Source organism: Talaromyces stipitatus, genomic scaffold (assembly GCF_000003125.1).
Source record: "Talaromyces stipitatus ATCC 10500 scf_1105507295541 genomic scaffold, whole genome shotgun sequence".
Classification (NCBI taxonomy): Eukaryota; Fungi; Ascomycota; class Eurotiomycetes; order Eurotiales; family Trichocomaceae; genus Talaromyces; species Talaromyces stipitatus.
In genome coordinates, this window is record NW_002990115.1 from 1,792,498 (window position 1) to 1,818,091 (window position 25,594).

The following is a 25,594-nucleotide window of genomic DNA, read 5'->3' on the forward strand; positions in this document are numbered from 1 at the left end:
TGTGTGTATGAACGCAGTGTTTCCTCCATGCTTCGTGTGATGCATGTCGATAATCGTATGCTAGTGATACTCCATGAGAAATCAAAAAAACAAAAATCTTGCACAAAAATCCGTGAGTGGATTCCTAGCAATAACAAATAGGGGGGTATACAGATAGTAATCAACAAACACCAATTGACTTTGACGCTCAGTCGAGTCATGAAATAGGCCAGCATGAAAAATAGCAGATTTGTGTAGCGCCTAACATGCGAAAAGTCATTTGAAACAATTCGAAAGACATTGACTGGCCAAGATTATCGACCTTTGGTGTCCTTCGTGCGCGTAGTTCCATGTCGCTCCCGCTCGTCTGCCTGACGCGGCGAGGAGTAGTCGTTTCTAGCAGACAAATAGCTCTCTGCCTCCTCGAGAGCAAGCGGCGTCACAGGACCCGGACTACCGAGAGGATCCAGTCGTGGAGCTGAGATTTCAGCATCACTGCTGTCCGAATTATTGCGCGATAACGAAACGCTGGCAGCGACTAGTTCACGATACTGTCTCAAAGCTTCCCTAGAACTTCCACTTCCTCCCGACGCAACACGGTACCCGAATGATCTGGGGTGGTGGTTCGACGTGTTGGGCGAGAGTGAAGCGTTTGGAGTGCTGTTTGGCGATTGATAGACAGCGGGGTGGAAGCGTGGTAAGTTGTTCAGGTACAGTGGAGCGTCCTTGGGTGATGGCTTTGGCGAGACTTGCCCGGACTGGTGCGACATGGCTAGAGACGGGCCTGACATTGGCATTCTTTTGGTAGGTCGACTGCGATTGCTAGTAGAGGTTGAGACGGACAATGAGGACGGTCGTGGCTTTTTCTTGCGGGATGACTTGTCTTGTCCGGATAACGACTGCTGGTGTTTGGGACGCTCTGCCAAGTATTGATGATCGAAGCGTCCCGTCAAGGGTGTGAGCGGTAAGTCTTCGAAGGAACGACTCAAGTTGGCATGAGGGATAGGAATGGGTCGAGAGCCTGCCGTAGATTCGTAAGGTTCTTCAACAGGAGCAGGAGAGGCAGGCGGTGTCTCGACCGAGTCTAAGGTAAATACGAAGTGTTGATGGGAGAAGTCGAGGTTAATTTCCGCAGAGAGGAAGACGAAGAAACTGGGGTCGGGGGACCGTGTTTCCTTATAAGATTTGCCAGATGCTCTCGGGCGCTAGTATTGTGTTGGCGACGTGGAGGTGGAGAAGCGGTATTTAAGTGGTGATGGTCTGCGAATGAAGTCGATCAGCAATGTAGCGATTCAGCAAATCAAAGAGCGGTGCCTTCATTAATAAACTCCACCGGGGGATTTATCCTGACGGATCATTCGACATGGCACGGCCGAACATGCAATCTACCACCGACGAGCGGGGAAACAGCAGACAAGACATTCCCTCAGCAACAAGACAGCACAGTGCCTGATTGAATCAATGTGGGGGTGGGGAAGAGCCAGGGTAAAGTTAAAGCAAAGATATAAAACTCAAAGACTTACAAGAGTTCCGTGGAGGAGAGATAGAGCTGCAGGATGAAGGATAGTATGAAGCTGAAGAATGCGAGGAGGAATAAGAGGTATAAGAAGTTGCTGTGGTGAGGGTTGTTCTTGTTGGGTCTGCCATGTTTGTTGCTTGGTAATACGCTTACAGAATGGTGGGTGTTATGGCGTAATGGCGGTAATTTATTACCGGGATGGCGTTTTCCCAGGAGTGTCATCCAATGAAAGACCGTCTGCGGAGGCAGCGTCAGTAATTTTCTCACTAATGGCGTCATGTCCTGAGGCATCAGTCTTCGGGTGCCTCGGTAGGCATAGCTTGATCGTCTCTCCACCTGACCCAGAAGAAAGGAAGAAAAAGAATCAAAGAATCAGCCAGACTTACTCCATATCAATATGACTTCTCGGTCAATACGAAACTTGACAGTCAATGATAATAAATGCCTGCAACAGGCAGGCACATAATCAGCCGAACCGGTAGCGGTCGATCCAGTGGCGACCCGCACGAGCTGCCTACAATACAAGGCAGAGCAGCGAATGATCTAGGATCTTGATGGGTCAGCGATAAGACAACTCGATAAAAAAGTGACGATTCTATAAATGATCACTGTCTTCACACCCCGGTAAACGCATATGCATCCACCCGTGGAACTCCAGTGTCCACCCCGCCATGTATCAGTATCACGCTCTGACCTCGACACTGACGATATGTAGGCCTTTCCGGAATAGGAAAGTCTTGCTTCTCACGACTCGCTTTTTCTGGTGGCTGCTCTTCAGAAGTACGGGCCAACATGCTTGCAGTAACGACAGCGGAGCAGATCGAATTAAAGGAAAGCAACTAACCAGATTTCAATATCAAAGTCCGTTGAACGGACTATGTGTCGTTTTGCAGTATGTACGCTGACGCAGGACGTTTCGACTCCGACCGACGAGTCAGAGAATCAAACTAGATAGTTGCCTAAATAGTTGCAAGTGAGCTTTGTCGGAACGGGCAGGAAGATGCTTATATGTTCATTCGAATCTCAAGAGACACCAAAAAAGGTCATGCAGCACGGAAAATAATCCAAAAACAAGATCGAACGAACCCAACCAGGGACAGATTCAACATACCGATGTCTGCTAGTGCACTAACTAGCAGTGCCTGTACGCGTAGTACGATGACAAAAGATGGTGTGTGGCACTCAGACTCAGAACACCCTCTTCTCGGTAAGTTGGCTTAGCAGTCAAATGAGACTAGTTTCCGCTGCCTGTTCGGGATGTGTGCAGCAAATGGTTGTTTTTTGTAGGTTTGAGATTGCTATTGGTTTGATCAGCTGTCTTAGACCCTAGATATGTGATGTGATGTTTGGTTTCTAATTTTGCACGGGAAAGAAGATATAGTAGTATAAGAACCGTAGACCGAATAGAGAAGTGATCAAATTTTGAGGGCATAAGCAGGTCTTAATATAGTTGTCTATTTCGTCCTGCGTGTCTATAAAGATGTGGCTTGTTGGATATCCATCACAGTCATGTACCTGTTCAGCCCCTATCGTCAAGAACGGACCCAGAACTCTCAACACAAGGCTGACTGTGGAGTCAAACTGGTTCATTCCTCTTTAACCGAGCTTTTTTCTTTTTTTATTTCCCAAAAGCAGAAAATTCACATGTTTCCGAAACAATCTTCGGGAATTGGAACATCAAAATGTATCATGAAAAGAATGGGGCTGAGCGATTAAACTTCATGGAAACATGGTCGAAGGAATCGATGATACGAGATGGTATGTGTAAGGTATGTTACTGCACAGTTTTATACAGGGTGGGACGGACGGGCCGGTCCTGTTCAACCTTACTTTGTATCGTATCGTATCGTATCAACTCGTACGGTACGAGAGTGTCTCCTTGCATGATACATCTGTCAGGTACATGGTACAAAAGCAGTCACTTGCGTACTAGCGAACGGCATGCATAATCAGTCTCGAGGTTTAGCTGTACTCTCGTGGGTGTCTCATCATGTGGAGTTTCTTTTGCATCGCAACCCTCACATTCCAAGTTCTTCTACATCCCTCTATCTTGCTAAAACAGAGTATCGTACCCTGTGGTCAGCTCTCTAGAAGATCTGAGCCATCCCAACCTTATCACCCTATCACCCTATCACCCTATCACAGTTTCATTTCATGAATTCGATTCAACCCCCATCACCCGCTGGTAGCCTTGGAGTGGTCAACCACTTTCTATAAAACCGATGAGAACGGCTATCGGCGGGGTTTGCGAGACAAAATAATTGGTCATATTTCTCTTGTGACTCACGCCAGTTCCCATTTTTGGCCATACCCTTCCTTGTGACGATCCATGACTTGGATTGAATCCTTATAAGATAGTATATAGCTCTTATCACTTATGACTCAGGTTTGATTAAAACTCGAGCTGTAAAGCTGTCGGTTCTCTTACTGAATTACCAGGCTGCAACTATGTCAACTCAGCCCCTAGCCCCGGGTAGCGATTCTTTATAACAAAACTTATATAACGGCTACTTGTATAATAAGATATTCGCATTAACATGAGCTCTACAATAGTGTAAAGTTCTTAAATATAGTGGCTACGGGCCGCGCCCGAGACCCTATTCAGTAGCTTTCAGCTTCCTGTATGGTGTACTTCACAGTCCAGAAAAGACTTTTACTTAACAGTAGAACCAGCATACCCTCCGCAGTAAAACTTAGCCCTAACCGAATGAGCTCCACATGTGCCGGCAAATAGTGGGATAGATGCCTGACTGTTCCTCACGATGATGAAGACTATTGTAACTAACTATGCCAGCTTCGCCTCAGAGAGAGAGAGAGAGTATAAACATTACCTGACATGATAAAACCGAGATCAAAAGCTCCTTCGTGAAATGCACCAAGAGCCATTGACATCAACGTCCTCTCATTTCAATTTACAATTCCCTAATAGTTTCTGGTATTTCACGAGCTAATCCGGGCTACAAGTTTCATGCCACCGTCTGTAGAGGAAAGCTGCACCTTAATCTCCTTGGAGAGATCTTCCATATGTCTCATCTTTGATCATCCGTGCCGGAGACGTCGCCTTCATACCCCAAAAACAGCAACGGCAGCGCAGAGGACTTCCAGAGATACTGCCCCCGAGTCATCACAATCGTGGTCAAGAAGACCCGACAACGACCGCAGGGAGGATCATCCATGGCCACTGCACATGGATATATGGCTCATAAATCCATGTAGTGCCTTTGCCAGGGAATCGAAGACGTTCTCGATATTTGGAACGCCCATGTTCTCAAGAACGTGTATAGTATCAGACGTCCATGATGCCCTGCTAGCTACCCTGCTGCCCCCCGGATCCGGTGAGGGGCGCCACCAGCGAGTTTGCCATTGCCATCCCGCTAGTCCCATGTATTGGATACGTGCATCCATCTCCGTCGTGGTATGAAGGTCGTTTCTCTGTCCGGTTCACGATGCAAGTTGCCGGACTCGCAGAGTATATTGCGTACGGATCCCAGTCAATGCCCAAAGACTTGTTGGTAATTGTCGCAGTTGAAGTGGTCTTTTCTGTAAATCTGCTTGCATCGATTTTCGAGCGGTACGTGGCGACGCAGAAGTAGAGTGTGCATTCGGTCGCTCTTGCATTGGCGCGTATTTTCGTTCTGTTTGCGGGCGAAGTTAAGGCAGTGAAATTCACTATTACTGACAAACCTTTCACGTCTAACTCGAGAAGTTCCCAATCCGTTGTCGCGTTGATTGTCGTGTCCATTGTGCTATCGATTTCAAGTTCATAACGATTGGAGAGTCGGAGGATGCATTCTGAATCGAAATCATTTTCATTATCACAGTCGCCTTGCGGAATCATTTTGCAGCTTATATCCGCGCATTTACTGCAAAATCCTAGGGATTGGTGTTTTCCAAACGTGCAGTTTCCTCTTGAACAGGATGGATTGACCGAAACGTTGTTGCGGTTCGGGGCCTGCAAAAGGCCCTCGTAGATAGCCCCGATCGTATCTAGTGGGACGAGGTTCATCCCAGGCCCAGCACCCTCATCCCAGTCGTCATAGGATCGGTTATAGTCACATATAGGTATGGAGCCAAGACTGTCGGAGTCGGCTAGTCGGCCCTTGATTGATATTACCTGTTGCGCAAATGGAGCGATAGCGGCACCTGCGAGGAGGACAAAGGAGCCCAAAGAGACTAAATGGCTATGGGACATGGATCAGGCTAGCCCGTAGGTCCTAGGCGAGCTTCAGGGTAATAGTTCAGACTCACCATGGAAGGAATCGAAGTAAAATCATAGCTGCAGCCTTCATGCTAGTGCCTGCTGCATTCAAGGCCTCGAAATCGCTCAACGGATGCTCATGTCGGAATCATGACCATTTCAACTGTGCAAGCCCTTCTGCTAGCGGAATGGCCATGGCTGCTCTCAAAATAGCGACAAGTATAGATGTTCTTCACTCGCATGCTCCGTCTGCGGCACTGTTCGGTTCTGAGTGATTTCAGCCATGGCAGACGGAGGGAGAAGAGAGTACTAGTTAAGACGAGCTGCGGTTCTTAAAACGGGGTCCTGGCAGTATATAAGGAGACGTTGTAAATTAAAAAGACCAGCTGGTGAGACTATGTATGTGCGTGATGTACGAGTGGGTGAGCTTTTCGTCGCCCAGATGAACAAGGGCCAGCTAGCGACCCAACATTTCCATAACAGCATAGATGGGGAGTCCGAGTTAATAATCAACAACCTAGCAAGGGATGCGAAGATAGTAAAGGCAGTTCAGCCAGCCTTGCGGCAGGTTATAGTCTATCTTGTTAGCCTCATACGTGCGCTGTCATTTGAGTGATATGTAGAGGGGTTGGTTGAACATAGAAGTCCATCGATAGTCCCATTTAGCTGCGGCAATGGGCCGAATAAATATTCTGATTTCCAGGCTCTCCTTTTCTTCGGCTCGTGGCTCAAATCCGCTGCTCTTATCATTTATGTGGCATTCTTGGTAGAGTTAACTGGAAGTATTTTTGGGTGTTGACTGCTAGATTGATCAGCATTATTTTTTGCCGAAGCCCCAGGGGACAATTCCTACGGACGTCCAACAGTAAAATCAGCCCCTGTTCTGTACAGAGCTTTCGACACAACTACCCTGAACTTTGTCATCGTTGAAGGACGCTCTATCCCGGGCAGTGATACTTGCCTATTCAAGCTTCTGCTCATCCATTGTTTTGTGCTGGTTTTAACTGGATATGCGTGCAACCAGAGAAGCCCGAGGTGATTGGATATAGGAAGTTGGCGGTGCGACTAACCCCGTAGCTCATCAACAAGGGTCGTTCGTCTCATCTGTCGCAGACCGAAGACTAGTACAATCGTGTCTCCGGCATCGATCTACTCACTAGTCGCCGTCGATGGGAGGGACACTATAGTAAAGGAAAGGAAGCAAAGAGGCGTGTTTCGCTCACACAAAAGGATCTCTAACATGTGACAAGTATGTATTCGATCGTCGAGAAGACGAAGGGCACGGCCAGCGAGTGCGGATGATGACACTTCTCCTACAGGTCTGTTTGGGCTCAACACTTGAACAGCCAGAAAATTCATCCTTGTAAGGTTCGGTTCGAGATACTTACGGGGCTTCTGGGAGTTGTTGACTAGTGACAGCCTGACAGACAGCGGCATCCATGACGCCACATCAGCTAGCCTTCCTTGTAGACGTCGGCTGCGATAGAAATGGGGCAAGTAGAAGTCTATCTCCCCAGTCGACCGGCAGCATGGGTCGTTTTAGCGTCTTGCGCACACAGACTTTCTCTTTAGTCGCTTTTCATTGAACCGCTGTGCAGAGTCCATGTATGGAGAGTTAATTAACAATCCATTTCCAAATGGGCCTAGACATTTGGTAACCTGCTGTGAATGGAAGTAATGTATAGGTCTTCACTTCCCTGTGCGGGATTGATGAATTCTTGACACCCATTGGACGCCATCACGCAACTGATGTGGCATGCAGAGAACAGTCCAGTGATGCAATAATAATTGGCGATTAAGCTGTTCTGATTCGCTGCAGTCTCCTCTCTGTCAAGATAGCTGTATTTAGAATTAGTTGACAGTGGAAAAATATGCCTACTATGTATATAACCACATAAATTACCACCCCAATAACAGGCTCCCTCCATTTTCGCCTGAATAGAATATTTCCAGATTTTCATTATCACTTTACTTCTATATTCCTATTGATATTTCTGTTCCCTCCTGTTCTGAGCCCGCTAAAACTTTCGGGTTGCTACGGGCTGCACCTGAGACTCTTCAGTATGGTAGCTTTCAGCCTCCCGTGTGGTATAATACTTCATAGTCTAGAAAAGACTGTGTGTGTACGGGAATCCCCAGGTGTTGAGTATCAACACCGGAATATTAGTTATTCCGTTCCGACTACCTGGGATATCCCCTTTACTCATGTAATTATCCTTCTCCTCCCTTTTTGGGAACCAGTCGTAATATTAGGAACAACTTCAATATTACCAGACTCACCACGTAGGGCAGTTGGACTGCCCTTGCCGCAATCCTGTGCTTCGTGATCCAGGACCCGGCTAAACCAACAGACTGTTTGCTTGACATTAGGATCAGTACACCCTCCATAGTAAAACTTAGCCCTAAATGAATGGGCTCTAGAAGTGCCAGCAAATAGTGGGATAGATACAGGGCATAAACACCAATCGATTTAGTAGTAGGCCTTGGATTGAGTGCTAATACGTGTAACCCAATCTTACTTCTCTATCATACTTCCAAAGAAGTGTGAGCACTGGTTTTAGAAATTTTGTACCCTCGCATCAATTCTAGGCATAGAGGAGAGGTCAGCTGAATTTTAGCTGGATTGAATGTGCTTTAGCTCTGCATGAGGCTAGAAATCTACTAGTTAGACGGTCATTACTAGTTGCATATAATATTTTCTAATCATTTAGGCCGAAGCACCTCAAGACTCGAGCTCCAGCCAGCCACAAGTACTACTTACTAATCTGTGTATGGAGGAATAAGCGATAGGGGCAGGTGTACTCTTACTGCAGCCTTTTGCAGTAAGCACAACCTAAACTCTTTTCATTCCTAAGGAAGTGGAAACCAGAAATACAATTCCCTTGTTGTAGCAAATGCCTATGGAATTTGTCTTGAGCCCCTCGCGCTGATAACATCCTTACTCTTGCTAAAATCTTGGGTGGTTATGAGCGAAAAAGTTGAAATTGCAAAGCCACCGCCAGTGGTGGCAGAAGTCGTCAATCAAGACGCAATTTCGTCCAAGGAAAACTCTCCACATCCAGTGCGGCCGAAGAAAGCGCTTCAATCCACGCCTCTCCTCTTCCTGCACACGGTTGGGAGCATCGCCTTGGCGTTAGTGCTCGTTTATGCGGTCGACGGATACAACGCTGGAGATGATTCAACTCCGCGATATGTCGACGGAAAACTTCTTCTTCGATCGTCAGATGTCACAACCTTGGTTTCAGCCGCATTGGTTTTGATCAAGTTCTTCACCACGTCCTGGGCAGCTATTGCGACCTGGAGAGGTGCGTGGGAACTGACGCACTCGAATACAGGGCTCACGTCCAAGCAGGTGTCGTTCATGACGAGATATAAGCTTCTTCCTTGGATGCGGCTTCCCTTCGGGCGACCAAGGGGTCGTCGCAGTTGGGCAGTTGCCCTTTCCCTTCTCTGTTCCTTTCCCCAGCCATTTATAGCTCCTCTTCTTTCCGGTGCGGTGAACTGGAATCCATCTTTCGCCGCCGGTCCGCAAACAGCGGCTGTATCCGTGAACTGGACAAACCCAACTGCAAGTGGTTCTTACTGGGACCAATATACGAAATTTGATTACCCTATCAAGAGGACCGATGTCCTTAGAGAGGCTCTAGGGTATGCGAACATAGCTTGGTCAGATACCACAACGGTCTCCGCCAATGGAACTTCTTTGAGAGGCAATGGGTGCCGCCACGTTGTGAATTTTGACGGTCTTCCAGAGAATTCAACTCTCACAAATTTTGTTGTGCCTTGCATAAAAGTTCAGAATATAGCTTGGGCAATGTCAGCAGCGGAGGTCCCAAATGCGGTCTTTGCTCAAGCCACTACAAACGGCTGGCAATTGAGTGTCTTGAACGACTCACTTGTCCGCTACACGAATCCAGGGCACGCCGTCCTATTTGATGTCAATAATTTGTGGTACAATAAGGATATTTGGACGACTTCGCTTCCGACGGCAAACAAAGTCACTGGAGCCAACTCTCTAACTCTCATCATCGCCAACCAGTACTCGGATTGTCAGAACCTCACAGCAAACCAGTTTGGCAATGTGAACAGCTTTCCGCAGTTTAAGACCTCTTGGGCGCTCGGTAGCTGTTATCTGTTCGCTAATGTGACTATAGAGGCGGGCGTAACAACTAGTAAGCTAAGCAAATATGTATCGCCTCGAGTTATTGAAGACCAGACACCTCTTGACGACACTACTATAGATCCTAACACATGGTCGCAAGAGGCTGTTTGGCTTCTTCCAGATATGATGACTTCACTTTCTCAGATGAACTCTACTCTGCTCCCGACCTGGAACAACCTAGATCTCTATGTGGAGAGTCTCATCCGCCAAAGTTATTTGGGTGCGTGGGACAGTTTCCACAACAATTGGGATACAGACGGCACAATATCTCTCGCGATCCCCCAGCAAGCCCGAGTCCGAGCTGAGGTCTCCCATGCGCGAGTGTATTCATGGCTGGCTATATCTCTACTGGAGACTGTTAGTGGGATCTTCTTAGTCTACCTGCTCCTGAATCCAGGTTTGCTGCAAGAGCCAGATCTACCGGGGGAAATAATATCTGAGCAGATTAGAGATGCCAAGGCCTCTGGGAAGAAGATCATGGACAGCCTGTCTGATTTAAGCTTTTTTTGAGTTTTTGATCATTTTGACGATTACAAATTGGGTGAAATTGGAGGAGTCCGGGGAACTTACGCTTGATTTCTTCAAAAATATACAGTTTAATTGCCATTGGTTTACACTGATCGGTTCTGTGCAAAATCAGAAAATTGATCGATAAGGAATGGTACAGCTGCATGAATGAATGAGTGATATCTCCAATGCTCGGAGCGGCCGATATTAAGCCTAACCCAGCGAATACCTACCAGCATTGTAACCTATAAACCATTCGTATCACTTGACTTCGTACTCCACACCCCCATCCTCCAACAGGAATAAGCACAAGGTCCGCAGACCCAGAAGATGCATTCAGATTGAGTTCACATACAGTTGATTTGAGGTTAAAACCGGGGTCCGATTTCCAGGCTTCTGGATTGTAAAGAAATCGGTGACTGGATCGTATAGACTCAGAAGATTGATATCGTCCAGTAATAGTGATCAATAACTAGCTGCTTGTAAGTATTGATAAGGAGATGATTCGATGCGTTGAATCTCTGTGTATTACTTGTCTTGTTCTCTCTAGTCACATACGACTCAGGGGGGTGAGACTATAATTAGCCTCGGAATCACTGTTAGAGCTCGGTTAGGCTAGGATGAATACAGAATATAGGCAAATAACAAGAACTAGGAGCTAGGAATTTTCATTATTGTTGCACACTCTCTAATACAAAACTTATCGGAAATGTTGACCTCTTTTATGTGTGAAATCCTGTACAAACTAGATCATGAGATGATGTCCAGTAGAGCTGATTGGATATGCCTATATCTCGTCAGTATGTGAATTCAGTTCTCGAAATTTCTTCATGTTGGTACAAGCTGTCTCCTCTCGCTTCGCTCGAGAGAAAGAGGGGGGATTCAAGATCAAGTACTCCGTATAAATATAAATGTGTACAGACTTGGGAGAACTCCAGCTGATTAGATATTGCCTAGCCTGTATGCACGTGATACGACTGCTTAATCAGATGTTCGCAAATCATTGTATTTTTTTATATGAAGGAGGGATTCTGTATCATATCCTTCATATCCGTAGCTCTGATGGCAGTCATATCACTCATCGTTAGGGCTCTGTTGGCTATGTTTCCTGCTTAGTCCTAGTTCCCGTCGGATAATCTTTTGTTCCTTGATGCATTAGTCTATCCGTGATAGGCTAATCTATTGGCTGTGACTACTATGTGACATCTAGAGGCTAGACGTAGCCCTAATTCCAAATCTTCTAGTTTGTACAACCACCCAATATGCCTGGGAGAACTCCTGTTTGCATACGTAGTACAGGCTGCTAGACAAAACATAACATACTCAGTCCAGTTTCGCATGCCAGCCACGTGCAAGTCAACCATGTGTATGAATTGGGAGGTATGTGTCATCTTGAACGCTTGTATAATGTATTAGTATTGTGCATTGAATACGTACTCATAAAACAGGAAATAACGCAAGCACAACATACGGTGGATATTAGACTTCGCCTATGAACGTTGAACGAAGCGAAAGCAAGGATTCCACACGTTGTTTCACTTCCAGCCTCCAGGTTTCTTTCATCCATACTGTTAAGCAGAAAATACCCCTTGCATCTTGCATACGTAAATACGTGCTTCGGTTCGGTCAATATCTTGGTTTCACATATATGGACATGGCGTGGCATTTGACCAGAATTGCATGCGTGGGAATGTGTCAGTGTGATGCACATCTAGACTTGGTTTGCATTGTAGGCGATATTTGCCGAGATTGACGTTTTGGTTGCTGAGATAATATGTGCAGTGGAAGCAGAGGGTATTGTATTGTTGACATCTTTTCGATGTACAATCTATTTGATTGTAGAAGTATTCGTCCTTTGCTTGGTGCAAGACACGGTGGATGCGAGTATTGATATTTTCATTGTACGTCTATCCTAGTTCCTATCCCTCTAGTAATACAGACCTGAGAATGATTAGTATGGCTCGTCATGTAGTGGCTGCAGCTTTGTGTCAATCAAGACCACGAGATCCTGTCAAACTCACGTTAGCAATGCACTTAATCAAACAGGAAAGATACATACCAAAGCATAATACCAGCACCAGCCGCGATTGCCGCAAATTGTGATAGCGTCTTCTTGATCTCCACTCCTTTATCTTTGCCCGTCTCGAGCAATTCCGGAATCACAGCTACAGTGCCAACATAGAGAAACGTCCCCGCAGTGAATGGAAGTAACATATCTCCCCAGCTCAACCCGGTCCCCAGCAATCCTCTCGAAACCTCAGACGAAGCGCTCGATGTAAAAGTATTGCCACCAAATTCTTGAACGGCAATACCAATAAAGGTCCCCAAAAAGGCACCAATGGCAGTAACGAACTGGGCACCCATGGCCTTATTCTTTGAGAAACCGGACTGAATCAAGAGCGCAAAATCGCCGACTTCATGAGGAATTTCATGGAAAAAGACCGCCACCGTGGTTGTCGCGCCAATGGTGGGAGAAGCATAAAATGATGAGGAAAGCGCTAATCCGTCAGTGATGTTATGAGTGAAATCGGCAATCAGGTTGAGGTATCCTCCAAGCTTTGTGCTCGGGTTGATTTCTTCTTTCTTTTCGTCGCCATCCTTGTGCTTAACGCCTTTGCCTTTGCGTTTCTTTACTTCGCCGTTCTTGTCGCCCTTGCCGGGACTGGAGCCAGTGGTGACGGCTGTATCGTGGCTATCGTGCGAATGGGTGTGATCGTGTCCGCCTTCTCCTCCGGTCGCGATACGCAGTGTTTTGTCCATGGCTACAAAGGTGAGGAAGCCAACCATGATGCCTAGTCCAAGCAACAAGTTCTTGTTGTTCTCCACCAGCACGAATCGAGCGTGCTCAGGCGAGTCTTCCCCTAGGAATATTTCCGGTAGCAGATGAAATAGCGTGTCACCTAGCAATCCGCCCACAGCGAACGCTACCATAATAGAGAGGGAGGAGGGGTCGATATTTGGCGGACATAGCGCGAGAAGGAAATCTGCAATGGAATTGATCAGTCGAGTCTTGCCACTAGCAAATTGTAAAATTGTAGTTCGGTCGACCCACTGGGTGGTCCAGAAATATACAAAGTCGCCAACAGCGCGTTGACGGCAGGGCTTCCGGGAAATAACACAGCAAAGATTTTCGACGTCCAGCTCGCCGTTTCTGGGAGGGAAGCTAATTTATGCTCGTTCAGAGCTTGAACCAATGGACAGTGCTAGACACATTCTGTTAGATAGAAAGAGATATATAGACGGGTCATTTACCTGTAACTCTTCTTCAATTTGAGCCGCATCATAGCTTGCAATTGATTTTTTATCGGAGACGTGTGATTTGGCAGATACAGCGGAAGATAGGAAAAAGACCACGAGCACGCAGATGACACATGTTCTCCATGCGAATTGCGACATTTTCTGAGCCATTGTATATACGATTGGATTGATATCTAGGAATCCACGAGATCAGAGGAAGACAGATGATACACGGCAGAATGCAAACATGCCAAGCTTCAAGCGCAACAATGCAAACAACCCGCAAATCGCCCGATAAGATAAAGCAGATTTTGGAGTAAAAAATTCAATTCGCCCTCAACACAATATATACATCGACACATTCTCCCTCGGCTTTAAGTCACAGGCTATCGCAAAATGGGTCGCGAATTACAAAAGCGAAAGAACCGGGCAAAGGTACCGAAGCTCAAAAAGAAGCGCAAGTTGTTGCGTAACGGCGATAAGAAAATAAATGTTCTTGGGAATGCTTTGATTGCAGAGAACTGGTATGCCAGACCATAACAAGCATACCATTCATGGCTTCCTACTAATGCAACGACTTTTATGATACAGGAACAAAAATGAGACCTTAATCCAAAACTACCGCCGTCTCGGCCTCACAACCCGCTTAAACGCTCCAACCGGCGGTGTCGAAAGACCCAAAGGTGTCGACGCCCTCACGGCAGACAAACTCACATCCGACTCTCTGCATATCACCGGCACTAAAAACCCTAATGCCACTACATTATTCGATCCCGAGGAAGTCCAAGTTGAAAGAGATCCCGAAACCGGCAAGATCCTACGGGTCATCACAAATAACGAAGAAGACGATGAAATCGAAGTCGCCGGACGAAAAGTCAAACGCTCAAATCCATTATCCGATCCTATTAACGATATTGAAAATGGAGTTAAATCTTTACACAAAAAGGCTGGACTGGATACGGGAAGCTCATCATCAGCCTCCGAGTTTGTGCGTCAATTGGAAATGCGTGCTTTACAGGAAGAGGAAGCCGTTAAGAAACGTCGACCACGACAACAGAGTAAAAGAGAGGAGGAATGGGTGGAGAGATTGGTGGCTCGTCATGGAGATGATATTAAGGCCATGGTCAGGGATAAGAAGCTTAATCCTATGCAGCAGAGTGAGGGTGATATAAGGAGACGAGTTCGCATCTGGAAGGAAAGACGGTCTGCTTAGCTGCTTAGCTGAGTTTATTGTTGTTTTCGTGGCGTTTATACCAGGCGTTGGCGTTTTAATATTATGAGTGGTCAGTGAAGATTATTCTATTGGCAATCTACATGACAATGCAACGATGACAATAATTGAATTTGTGTAATCATAGCCGCGTAATAATAGCCTAACATTATAATTGGTTACAAGTCATTAACTTTCCGAACCGGACACACCAACGCGGTGAACAACACGCACCCATCGTCGTCGTCGCCATGCACCAGCCTGGGCCTGCATGGTCCCGTCCCAGTCACGACTTTGATCTCCCTGCCCATCGGCTTTGCCTTTACTCGAAACTGAGGATGCCTTGGTTGATGTAGTATCTGGCAGATCCCCATATGCCATCATGCTAACTTCGTCATTGCTCATAGATCCCTCAGTCTCTACTTGGGGTAGATCCCATACCCAGCCCCCTATTTGCTCCTCACCACCGTTGCCTGATGCACCATTACCTGGAACTTCAAATCCAACCCCAGTGATCATGCGCTCCACGACCCATTCACGACACTCAAGATCCAGCTCCCATTTCTTTCCTTTCCAGGTCCATCCCGATGGCGCTTGCACATCTTCAAAGAAGCGACAACCACGTGGCCGGTCTCCAGCGATACGAGATGGCGATAAAGGATCATAAGGAACAGGTGAGAATAAAAGCGTCTCCCACTCGGAGGATGTTGAAAAGGGCGACACAGAACGGTGCTGTAGCTCAAAGATCTCTACCTCACGTTCTTCGGGAGCAGAATCGAGTGAAATACTTGCCAGAGGACTGATAACCTGAGTTATTGGTGATTCCTGTTTTGTTGCGTTTTCTTTCTTCGCAGTCGGTTTCTGATTCTTTTGCTCCGGAGCGTGCCCACCTTTATATCCTTGAACTTGATTTAAAAAGCCATGTACAGTCGGATGTGAGGATATAACCGCCACATTGCCACCAACGAAGAATATGAGACGCCATGGTAGAATATGCGCGACGAGGAATAGAGAAGCGGTAACAACGGTCAATAGTAAAAACACAGTTGTTGATAGTGTTTCGTCAGAAAAGTTTGTTAGTGGCGATATCGATGCAACTAGAGTATCATGCAGATTTGAAAAGTCGGCCATTGAATTCTGCAAGTCGCCCATGTTGCGGAAAAAATCCTTTGATGTTTCGCTCGCTGGTTTGATAGTCTTGGCTGGTGCTAGTGCCGGGCCGCCGTAGGAGTAATATGGATGCGTTCCTAGAGTAGAATTCGAAGGAGGAGGTGGATGGCGCGCAAGGAAGGCTGGGACCATAATGTATAGCAGGACACTGGCTGGTAGCAGTACGATCAAGAGATACGGATTGAGACAGATGAACGAGTATACGGCTAGAAAGGACCAAGTCTGAGTCGGATATCTCCAGCTGAACAGGCGTATCATTCGAGCCTGGAAAACAAACGCGATGCCAATCCTATATGCAATAAGTAACGTAAAAAGCAAGAGATCGATATAGCTGGACTCGTACCTAGCATTGAACCGGCGAAAGTTATTCGTCATGAGAGGAAGACTGAAGGGCGGTCGCGAGAGGACCTTTGATGGGTGCCTGTAGGTGTCATCTGCATTCTCACCCTCTCGTTCCTCAGATGGGACGACCTGTTCGAGGAGCCTACCACAATCAATATCTCTGTAATGAGAAACCACGGCAGTATGTAACATACTTGGAAAAGAGCCTGTCCTGTATTGACCACCCCGAGGGGGCGTCACCTTCTGATCCATGGTTTGAATGTCGAAATCCTGGAATACGAGATTTCGCCTTGTCCAGTCTGGACTGAGTTGAGGTCTGGCTGTTGAATGAAACTACCGGGATAGGCTCGTCGCGGTTGGCAACGGCGTCCGCATCCGCGGTGTAGTCAGTCATTTTGAGGCCGTCTCACATCTGAGCAATGGTCGGTCGAAAGCATAGGCAAAGCAGCTGCATATCACAGTTGAGTAAAATAGATGAAGCTGTTGATCGGATACAGCTACATAAAGGTGAAGTGTGGTCTGGTGGGAGAAGGAATTCCGGGGGAAGTCACATGCGAAGAGGCTCACAGGTGGAGGCCCAAAGAGGATTAGTGCGGATCATTTATTTTGATTTCTTCTGCAGTTCAGACAGTCTTGTACTCAACAACCTACACTCGCTTTCATCAGTATGAATAAAAGCCCTTATCGATATCGAGTGATAATGCGTCCACGGCATACATACGGTGACGGCCATACCCGGCCTATATCAGCTGTCCTAATATGATCAATCATAAACAACCATCCATGGAAGGACTTTACAACAACCGGTCACTCCGGTATTTCCTCGACGTACTCTTTCTATGCGTTACTGTGCCACTCGCGTAACCGGGCCTACCTGAGAATAGACTGCTTATTGAGATTTTGAGTTCGGATGGAGTTTATGTTACTTTTTGTGTTCCCCGCCCCCTTTTCCGTAGACGATACAAATGACTTCCAAGCAGCGTTTTGGTGATCTGTTGATGTGCGAAGCTTTCTAGTTACGATCATCAGGTGGTCGAGGGCTGATGTAGGCAAGATTGAATACATAGATAATAACAGTATGGCATGGTGAGATGTAGCGCATTCTGAATGGTAATGTACCTTGGCAATACGTAGTATGCTCGAGGTGGCCAAGGTGAAGATGACGACGAGTCCATGTTGACACACACCCAGGGAGAAATAGAGCAACACAAATCAACTAGGAGAACAAAAGGCAACTGTTTATCGTTTTGGACGGGATTATCATCGTTATTATTGACCTCTGTATCTCCCAGGGGCAAGAGAGCTAAGGGCTAAGCAGCCTAGCTCCACACTAAAGGGATTTCCCCATCAACGTCGACTTCCCTCTTCGAGCCAATTCGTTCTGCATTCCCCTGCAGCAACTTGCTACCATAACACAGAGCTTATTCCATTGTTGTTCTCGTTTCTTTTTCTTCATCTGCCATCTTTTTACGTTCTTGATGTGATGTGTTTTGTTCGAGTTTTGTCTCCTGTGCATCTCTGAAAGGGTCTCTTGTCTCACCTTGTTTGTTTCCCTTCAAGCCTGGTAGGTCCTTGTCTCCCATGAGATTTTTGTGATTAGTCCTCCACCATTTACACAAGGGGCGACGAAGGATATCAAATTTTCATCTGGACAGGTCCTTCATTACTGTATATTATCAACTTGGATTCTCCAACCTGCTTCTAACTTACCATTGTCCCGCACTACAGAAACCAAAATTTGTCGCTTTCGACATCGATTCGAATAACGGCCTGGACGCCTTGGAAAAACTCGCTCTTTCCGCGCGATGGACAGATAGCCACCGAAGTAGGTCTCCAGATAGTTGACCAACGCCGACCTTGGAATCGATATCATCTTACGTGGATGTTGTCGCTGTCACGTTGCGTTTCGGGGTCTTGTTAATATCGAGGGACTACGGGGCTCACGCCTCGGGATTATCAATTTTGTATTTGGGAACCAATAATTCTCTCGCGAACTGAATCGGGTCGGTGCCAGCGCGTCCGCAATGATGGCTCAAATATCAAGTGGGAATGCACGCGCGGGGACAAATCCTTCGAGAGCGTCGGACTCTTCCCGCAATGAGGACTCGGGGCCTGCAGGTGAGGCAACATGTCCCTGCCACAAAAGATTCATTGCTTACCGCGTGGCAATTGAACCAGATACATTTAGCCGTCGAAGATTACAGAAAGCTACTCCGAGCACTACCTCCGCGTCCACTCAAGGCGAAAGGGCTCCATCTATACCAAGAAGCGCGACAGACCCGCGTATTCAGGCCATAGGGAGGAGAAGGCAATCAATACGTGAACAGAATGCGATCGCTCCAAGAAGGTAATATAATGGCATCCCGTACTGTTGGTTTGTTGACTGCCACTGACCTTGTCAAATATAGTGCGCGTTCGGGAACTGGATCTATACATTCAGGTAACTCTTCAATTGATCTTACATCGGAATCTCCGAGAAATGCATCCATTAGCAGTACCAATTCACGCACAAGCCCTGGCACTCTCAATATGAACAGCAAGCATCATAGCAACAAGTCATCCTCGGAAAACATTGAGTTTCTCGCACCCATCAATTTCGATGATTTTCACAACAGTATCCTGGACGAACCAAGCCTAAATAACTTTCCTCTACCAGGTCATGGTGGTGCTGGATATGACACCAAAAAGACACAACCACGATCACACAATCAGTGGTCTACAGCCGATACAACGACGACCAGAGCTGCACGATCCAACTCGTTGCGGCGCCAGAGCGATGTCACGCGATTCCATAACCAGGCATCTTCAATCAATACATCGATGCCCCCTCCTCCAGCACCATCTGCCAGGTCTCGCCGCCAAAGCCACGTTCCACCTCCATCAGCTGCCTCTGTTCCTGCTCGCGCTCCGAGAAAGTCAGTGGGCCCTGGGATTTTCACTATCGATTCCTCCGGAGATCGTATGTCGAAGCGCCGACCTAGCTTATCAGCACGCAAAGCTAGCGTTGATAGCAATAGATACGAAACTCATTACCGGTTGCGATCGACAAATAACAATGAACCCGACAACCTTGGTACCACTCCTAGTGCTAGATCACTCAAAGCAAAGTCTTTACAGGCCCCATCACGGGAACGGTTAGCGCAAGATAGCTTATTGGCACCTAAAGCTGGTGACAGATCTTCTACAACGAATGGCCTCTTGACCCCTGTGAAACCCGCTGCTGGCAGCACTAATACACCTTCCTCGTCGTCATCGAGTAAACGGATGTCTACCATGCCCCATGCTACAGGCTTAGGGGCACGTACCATTAGTCCTACCGATGCGCGGCGAATGAAGAGAATGTCAATGCTGCCACAGGCCCCTCCTGTGCCTATCACACCTCCTACCACTCAACCTGTTCCGACCGAGGTGCTCACTCTGCGACCGAGATCATCGCAATCACCGTCCATGATCCCAAGGAAAAGCGTGACTCCCTCGTCGTCTCGAACCACACCAGATCCCAGCCGCAAGTCATATAGCTCTGGTATGTCGCTTTCCTCAAACACCAGTTACAATTCTGCTCGTAACTCCAGCGGCTCTTTGCAACCTCGACTATCTCAGACCTTCTCTTCCTCCCGGCTTCCTACACCGAAACCACGCATGGAGACTGTGAGTAACGGAAACGAGGAGGTGCCTCCGGTTCCTGCTATTCCCAAGGCATACGAATCGCCAAAAACGGAATCCGAGCTCGTGTTTCCAACAACTGCTCGTAAATCTAGTTTACCACTGGACATCGAATCGGCACGCGGCTCTGACTCTAGTCGCCTATCTACAACAGTCAATAGTACCACCGAACCTTATGCACCTACTGCGCCTTGGGTGGCAGGAACTAAAACTCCCGAAGGCAAAGGAAAGCAAGCAGCCGTCATGTCACGGAAAAGCTTACAACCCTTGAAGCTCCCTCCGTTGAATTTGTTACCACTCAGTACTCCTATGGCTGCGAAGATTGACGCCTTGAATAATAATCATCAGCGAAATCCATCTACACCTCCTCCCCGTACCAACATTCCGAAAACTCCCAGTACCCCAATGACAGCCTCCAAGGCATCCTTCTTCAAGAATGATGAAGATGAGGTGGAACGCAACCACCTGCCACGCAGCAGTACTTCACACTTCTTGGTCAGCACATCCAATACGGCTGGCTATAGAGCACCTAGCAGTTCCAGTGCTGTCGTTCCCTTGGAGATGCCTTCGCTGAGTCGGAATATGTCTCCGTACATATCTTCCTCGTTACCTAAATCCAGCAGTGACTTCAACTTTATGCGTCAACATTTGAGTGGAGAGTACACAAATGCTCAGTCAAGCACGAAGTTGATGGGTCCCAGACCTCAGACGCAATCTTCAGCATTTTCGGTTAATACGGAGACTGGAACCCGGTTATCAAATACCCCGGATGCTGATGCAAATGGTTCCACATTGAAGAGCAAGCTTCCTTCAACTCTCAGACACAGTGTATCTAAACCTATTCTGGCATCGGATACTAAAGTCAACTCAGCAAAATATGACAGTATGCCACCACCTCGACTTCCAGCATCCGCTACATGGAATGGTTTATCTGCAGCTGCTACACGAACGACCAGTCCGACGTCGAAATCTTCACTCTTGTCAAATAATCGCAAGTCTTCTCTAGCGAGCTTGAACACGAAGCAATCAAGTTTCAACAATGAGTCGAATACATACACTATGCCTAGTCCTGCAGTTACTGACCCTGGTGATGCAGAGACTGCTGATAATCACCGCCCTGCATCTTCGATTCTGTCGCCAGTGCAAAAGATGATCAACTCTGCTAAATCTAATGTTGGGACAAAATCCCGAAGCGCAGACCCTAACCTTGACCTTGTCGAGCTCGCTGCCGATGAGGAGATGCGCAGACTTGGGAGTAAGAGAAAAGACTTCGAGCTTGCCGCAAAAGAGTTGGATGAGCTGCGTCGCAGGGCCAGTCCAAAGGAACGCGTTAGCCCGGCCCAAGCGCTTAAAATGGCTTCTCTTAACATATTCGAGCGAGGCGAAATCATCGACTTTAAAGATATCTATTTCTGTGGCACTCAGAAAGCCAAAAAGCACGTGGGCGATCTGAAGTCGCAAGCCGCCAATTTTGGGTACGACGACGAGCGGGGTGACTATCAAATTGTCATTGGTGATCACTTGGCCTACCGATACGAAGTGGTGGATGTTCTAGGCAAAGGTAGCTTTGGGCAGGTTGTTCGATGTGTTGATCATAAAACGGGCCAGTTAGTAGCTGTGAAGATCATTCGAAACAAGAAGAGATTTCATCAACAAGCATTGGTCGAAGTGAACATTCTACAAAAGTTGAAGGAATGGGTGAGTAGATTATCTTGCAATTTGTCGGGCCAATCATACTAACGATCACTTCCAGGATCCTCATCGAAAACATAGTGTCATAAATTTCACTCAAAGCTTTTACTTCCGTGGCCATCTTTGCATATCTACTGAGCTCCTTGGTATGAACTTGTATGAGTTCATCAAAGCACACAATTTCAAGGGCTTCTCTTTGAAACTTATACGCCAGTTTACCAGACAAATGCTGAGCACCCTGGTACTTCTGCATTCGAAGAGGGTTATACATTGCGATCTGAAGCCGGAGAATATCCTCCTTGCTCATCCAATGCGATCAGAGATCAAAGTTATTGACTTTGGTTCCAGCTGCTTTGATCACGAGAAAGTGTACACCTATATTCAAAGTCGTTTCTACCGCTCTCCGGAGGTCATTCTGGGCATGTCGTACGGCATGGCAATTGATATGTGGAGTTTGGGATGTATTCTCGCCGAGTTGTATACTGGATACCCCATTTTTCCTGGAGAGAATGAGCAGGAGCAACTTGCCTGTATCATGGAGATATTTGGGCCACCGGAGAAGCATCTGATCGACAAGAGCACCCGCCGAAAGCTATTCTTTGACTCTTTGGGTAAACCGCGTTTGACTATTTCCTCCAAAGGTCGACGACGTCGTCCAAGCTCCAAAGACCTGCGACAGTCATTGAAATGTGACGACGAGCCATTCTTGGATTTTGTTGCTCGTTGTCTTCGTTGGGATCCTGCGCGACGGATGAATCCAAATGATGCAATGAATCACGAATTCATCACGGGGATCAAACCTAGTGGTCGACCACGTGCATACTTGTCTAGCAGCAACCTGGTCTCTAAGCGACTCATGGCCGGCGGAGTTACATCAGCCAGACCTCTACCCGAGCCTCCCAGTATGGGTGGTAAACCTGGGATGGGATCTCACAAAGCCACGAGCAGCTCCCCTGTCAAACCTGCCGCAAAGCGTCTGTCGAGTGTCAATAATATGCAGCAGCCTACCGCAAGTAAGCGCATATCCAACAGTAGTACTGTGAACAACGGCGTTGGTTCAGCACTGCCGCGCAGAAATCCCAGCGGAAGTTTGGCCGCAGCGGCCGCAGCTACGAGCCTATCTAACAAATGAACTTATGAGAAGTTGATTTTATATTGAGACTAAGGGGATTGACTTTTGCACCCTCTGAGTCTCATGCTACTAATATATTATATTTTAATAATCGTCTGTTTTTCTTTCACCAGCAACATAGACAAGGTCGGGAACTTTTTTTTTTTTTCTTTCCTTCACTTGATGGATATATGTACTATGCGCAGAAAGAAAAGAAAAGAACCCTTTTTTTTGTACCATCATATACCCCCGCTTCCATCAACTATACATTTTGTGAGCCACTTTGTTTCTTTTTCTGTTCTGTTCTTCTCTCATTCATGGATGATTCGATTTGATCACGACATGTTGGTTTTCCTCCGATGCTTGCGAGGTGTATTTTATGCATCGGTATTCATGTGGCATGTTATTGTCAGGAGACGCCGGGGTGGTTTTCATGTACTATCGAATATGATTAGTTTTCTTGCTCTGTCTCTTTTGTTAAGCATCGTTCGAAGCGGCTGCCCTCTTTTGCTATGACTATTAACTGGAATGTACATACATGCATACATACTAATTCACTACATATCAACTTTATCTAGATGAAAAATAGACTTCTTTAGACTCAGATATGAACTGATGATATTCAGATATAATATACTCCCAGCCGAACAGACAATTCGATGCAAGCAAGGGACAAAACAGTCGAGATATAAGGCGTATGCAATAAACTCATATAGAGTGAGGGGAAAAAAGCATAAACAAGCTAATAAATATCACTCCTCATCCTCAGCCGAATGAGTCCTTCCATTCAAAACACCTTGCGAATATCCTCCCCGTCTTCTCCGTCTCAGTACTTCCATAGCCCATCCACTCAACTGATACAACCAACCACCCGTCACAATCACGCCAGAAACGACATTCACCAACCGCACCAACAGCGCCAAAAAACTACCACGTTCTTCACTCACAAACAACAGAATCGGCTCAATGTTGTACTTGAAAAAGATGCCTGGTGTGTTGTACGGATTCTCGGGCAGAGCGTGTGATTGACTAGTCGCTGAATACTGGTTTGTGAAGATTGTGTTGCGGGATTTTTTGAAGGCGAGTGCTGGGTTTGCGGTATATTTTTCGACGGCGTTGTTGCCCTTTGCGTAGATTGTGGGGACGACGTTGAGGAAGTATTGGAATTTGTAGTAGTGGTCTTCGGTGTATGCTACTGTTTTGTCCAGGGGGTTGAGGAGGGATGGGTAGTGAGGGCCAAAGGAGAGTTCGGTTATCATGTGGGTGAAGTTGAAAGTTTTGTGCTGTATTTGGTCAGTAATCATTGAATAACTGGCGAGAGGGTAACGTACATCAAGATGTTCGCCGAGTTCGTTATACCCATGTCCCCGAGCCTGGATATAAATTAGCGTTCCATATTGGCAAAAAGATCTGTATATCTACGCACCGTTATATGAAAGTCACCATGGACTTTATTCGATTCCAAACTCCCATAAATCCGGCAAGAATCTGTGGGATACTTCGCCGACAACCTAGGAGTCTTCGGGAACTTCCTCCTCGGATTCCTGCGTGTATGCGACAGGACATGGTGGGCATGCATATCCTCCTCCTGCTCTAGTAAACGTTTCGTATCCTCCGCATTGAGTGTCTGATACTCCGTCACACCAGACGACTGTTGATTCAGCTTCTCATTCCACATTTCCCAATTCGTGCTATCCTTCATCAGCAGCATGCCGGCCATGATGTGATCCCCCGAGGCATCTTGCACGTTGACTCGGATATCGTTGCAGGGCATTTTGACGACCATATCAATATTCATTTGGAGTTGGCGGGATACGCCCTTTTCGACGCTGAAATGTTGGTTTTCGGTGCCTCGGTACCAGGTTATGAGTTCGCCGATGGAGAGGAATGTGCAAATTGCGATGATGATTACGGTCCATTGTCCTCCGCGACGTGATGGGGTTGTGTAATTGGGTTTTGTTTTAGCTGGAAGTAAGACTAAGTATTAGCATATACATCCAATCTAGCATTTTGTGAACTGAATCCAATTGACTCGAGAGTCCTCGGCGCAATAACCTTGACAAGGAGGGGAACGCACGAAAAGCATCGAATGTCTTCAAACCAGCTTCAGCATTCCTCTTCTCCCCAAACGCATCCTCGTCGAGCTCGTGTTTCGAAAAACCGTTCATTGCGAGAAGTGATTGGCTACTATTTTTTTGTAGATTCCGGACCGTTTGTTGTGACTCGAATCGCGACAGCTTCCACGCAGGCTCATACAACCAGGGAAAGGGGTGTATATTCAATTAAGAAGACATAATTTTGTCAGATGCAATCGAGCATGTATCTGCCCTGACAATATCTATTGTGTACGCGGCAAAAAGATTTGACAGAAAGTGAAGTATGGCTTGTGATACTTGAATAAATAAAATGCGGAGAGGCCAACTATGCCGATCTAAACACGACGCTCCACCGGAGATAAGTAGCAGCCCTGACCCTATCAACGAATTAAATCTAGCCCTAACCTGACGACTGGCTACAGTACCAATTCTACGACCCCCTTCGTTCAGTTTACAGGGACTCCTATGAATGTATTTTTCCAGAATCTTATTTACCAGCAATGAAGTCATTACAAACCACGGAAACACTACCCCGATGCCCAGAAGGTAGCAACAATACCTTTCGGTCATGGTAGACCCTGACCATCATCACGTATAGACGTCTTTTTTTTTTCTAGGGGACTTAGAAATACAGCTCGTCAAAAGTTCCAAGGGTTTGTCTACTTAGGTATGAATACTAGCAATTGGCTATCCGGGTAAGAAGGCTTC

The 25,594-nt window shown here is 46.8% G+C and overlaps 8 protein-coding genes across 8 annotated transcripts, besides 2 other annotated features; 3 read left to right on the forward strand and 5 right to left on the reverse strand.

The window, feature by feature from the left end:
• Positions 1-293: 293 nt before the first annotated feature.
• TSTA_029930 (uncharacterized protein) lies at positions 294-1,777 on the reverse strand (the record flags this gene model as incomplete). Its single annotated transcript, XM_002480111.1, has 4 exons — positions 294-1,184; positions 1,308-1,364; positions 1,503-1,619; positions 1,652-1,777. 4 exons carry the CDS (start codon positions 1,775-1,777, stop codon positions 294-296), a joined length of 1,191 nt encoding a protein of 396 aa, XP_002480156.1.
• Positions 1,778-3,331: 1,554 nt separating this feature from the next.
• Positions 3,332-3,351: a microsatellite.
• Positions 3,352-4,805: 1,454 nt separating this feature from the next.
• Positions 4,806-5,892, reverse strand: TSTA_029940 (uncharacterized protein; the record flags this gene model as incomplete). Its single annotated transcript, XM_002480112.1, has 3 exons — positions 4,806-5,679; positions 5,747-5,821; positions 5,852-5,892. The coding sequence occupies 3 exons, from the start codon at positions 5,890-5,892 to the stop codon at positions 4,806-4,808; spliced, it is 990 nt and encodes a 329-aa protein (XP_002480157.1).
• A 2,769-nt stretch (positions 5,893-8,661) lies between these two features.
• On the forward strand, positions 8,662-10,368 carry TSTA_029950 (uncharacterized protein; the record flags this gene model as incomplete). The annotated part of the gene is made up of 2 exons (XM_002480113.1): positions 8,662-9,001; positions 9,032-10,368. The coding sequence occupies 2 exons, from the start codon at positions 8,662-8,664 to the stop codon at positions 10,366-10,368; spliced, it is 1,677 nt and encodes a 558-aa protein (XP_002480158.1).
• A 1,790-nt stretch (positions 10,369-12,158) lies between these two features.
• TSTA_029960 (ZIP Zinc transporter, putative) lies at positions 12,159-13,791 on the reverse strand. The gene is made up of 4 exons (XM_002480114.1): positions 13,618-13,791; positions 13,418-13,568; positions 12,425-13,349; positions 12,159-12,373 (listed from the first exon to the last, which is right to left on the reverse strand). Exons 1-4 carry the CDS (start codon positions 13,771-13,773, stop codon positions 12,358-12,360), a joined length of 1,248 nt encoding a protein of 415 aa, XP_002480159.1. The 5' UTR covers positions 13,774-13,791; the 3' UTR covers positions 12,159-12,357.
• Positions 13,792-13,934: 143 nt separating this feature from the next.
• On the forward strand, positions 13,935-14,918 carry TSTA_029970 (66S preribosome component NOP16). The gene is made up of 2 exons (XM_002480115.1): positions 13,935-14,126; positions 14,194-14,918. Exons 1-2 carry the CDS (start codon positions 13,999-14,001, stop codon positions 14,813-14,815), a joined length of 750 nt encoding a protein of 249 aa, XP_002480160.1. The 5' UTR covers positions 13,935-13,998; the 3' UTR covers positions 14,816-14,918.
• Positions 14,919-14,924: 6 nt separating this feature from the next.
• TSTA_029980 (integral peroxisomal membrane peroxin, putative) lies at positions 14,925-16,845 on the reverse strand. The gene is made up of 3 exons (XM_002480116.1): positions 16,519-16,845; positions 16,326-16,466; positions 14,925-16,271 (listed from the first exon to the last, which is right to left on the reverse strand). Exons 1-3 carry the CDS (start codon positions 16,716-16,718, stop codon positions 15,002-15,004), a joined length of 1,611 nt encoding a protein of 536 aa, XP_002480161.1. The 5' UTR covers positions 16,719-16,845; the 3' UTR covers positions 14,925-15,001.
• A 1,506-nt stretch (positions 16,846-18,351) lies between these two features.
• Positions 18,352-23,058, forward strand: TSTA_029990 (protein kinase, putative; the record flags this gene model as incomplete). The annotated part of the gene is made up of 3 exons (XM_002480117.1): positions 18,352-18,671; positions 18,733-21,685; positions 21,741-23,058. 3 exons carry the CDS (start codon positions 18,352-18,354, stop codon positions 22,809-22,811), a joined length of 4,344 nt encoding a protein of 1,447 aa, XP_002480162.1. The 3' UTR covers positions 22,812-23,058.
• Positions 22,882-22,903: a sequence feature (AT_rich).
• A 330-nt stretch (positions 23,059-23,388) lies between the features above and the next one.
• TSTA_030000 (COPII-coated vesicle protein (Erv41), putative) lies at positions 23,389-25,185 on the reverse strand. Its single transcript, XM_002480118.1, has 4 exons — positions 24,868-25,185; positions 24,217-24,755; positions 24,122-24,163; positions 23,389-24,073 (listed from the first exon to the last, which is right to left on the reverse strand). Exons 1-4 carry the CDS (start codon positions 24,956-24,958, stop codon positions 23,543-23,545), a joined length of 1,203 nt encoding a protein of 400 aa, XP_002480163.1. The 5' UTR covers positions 24,959-25,185; the 3' UTR covers positions 23,389-23,542.
• Between the last annotated feature and the right edge of the window lie 409 nt (positions 25,186-25,594).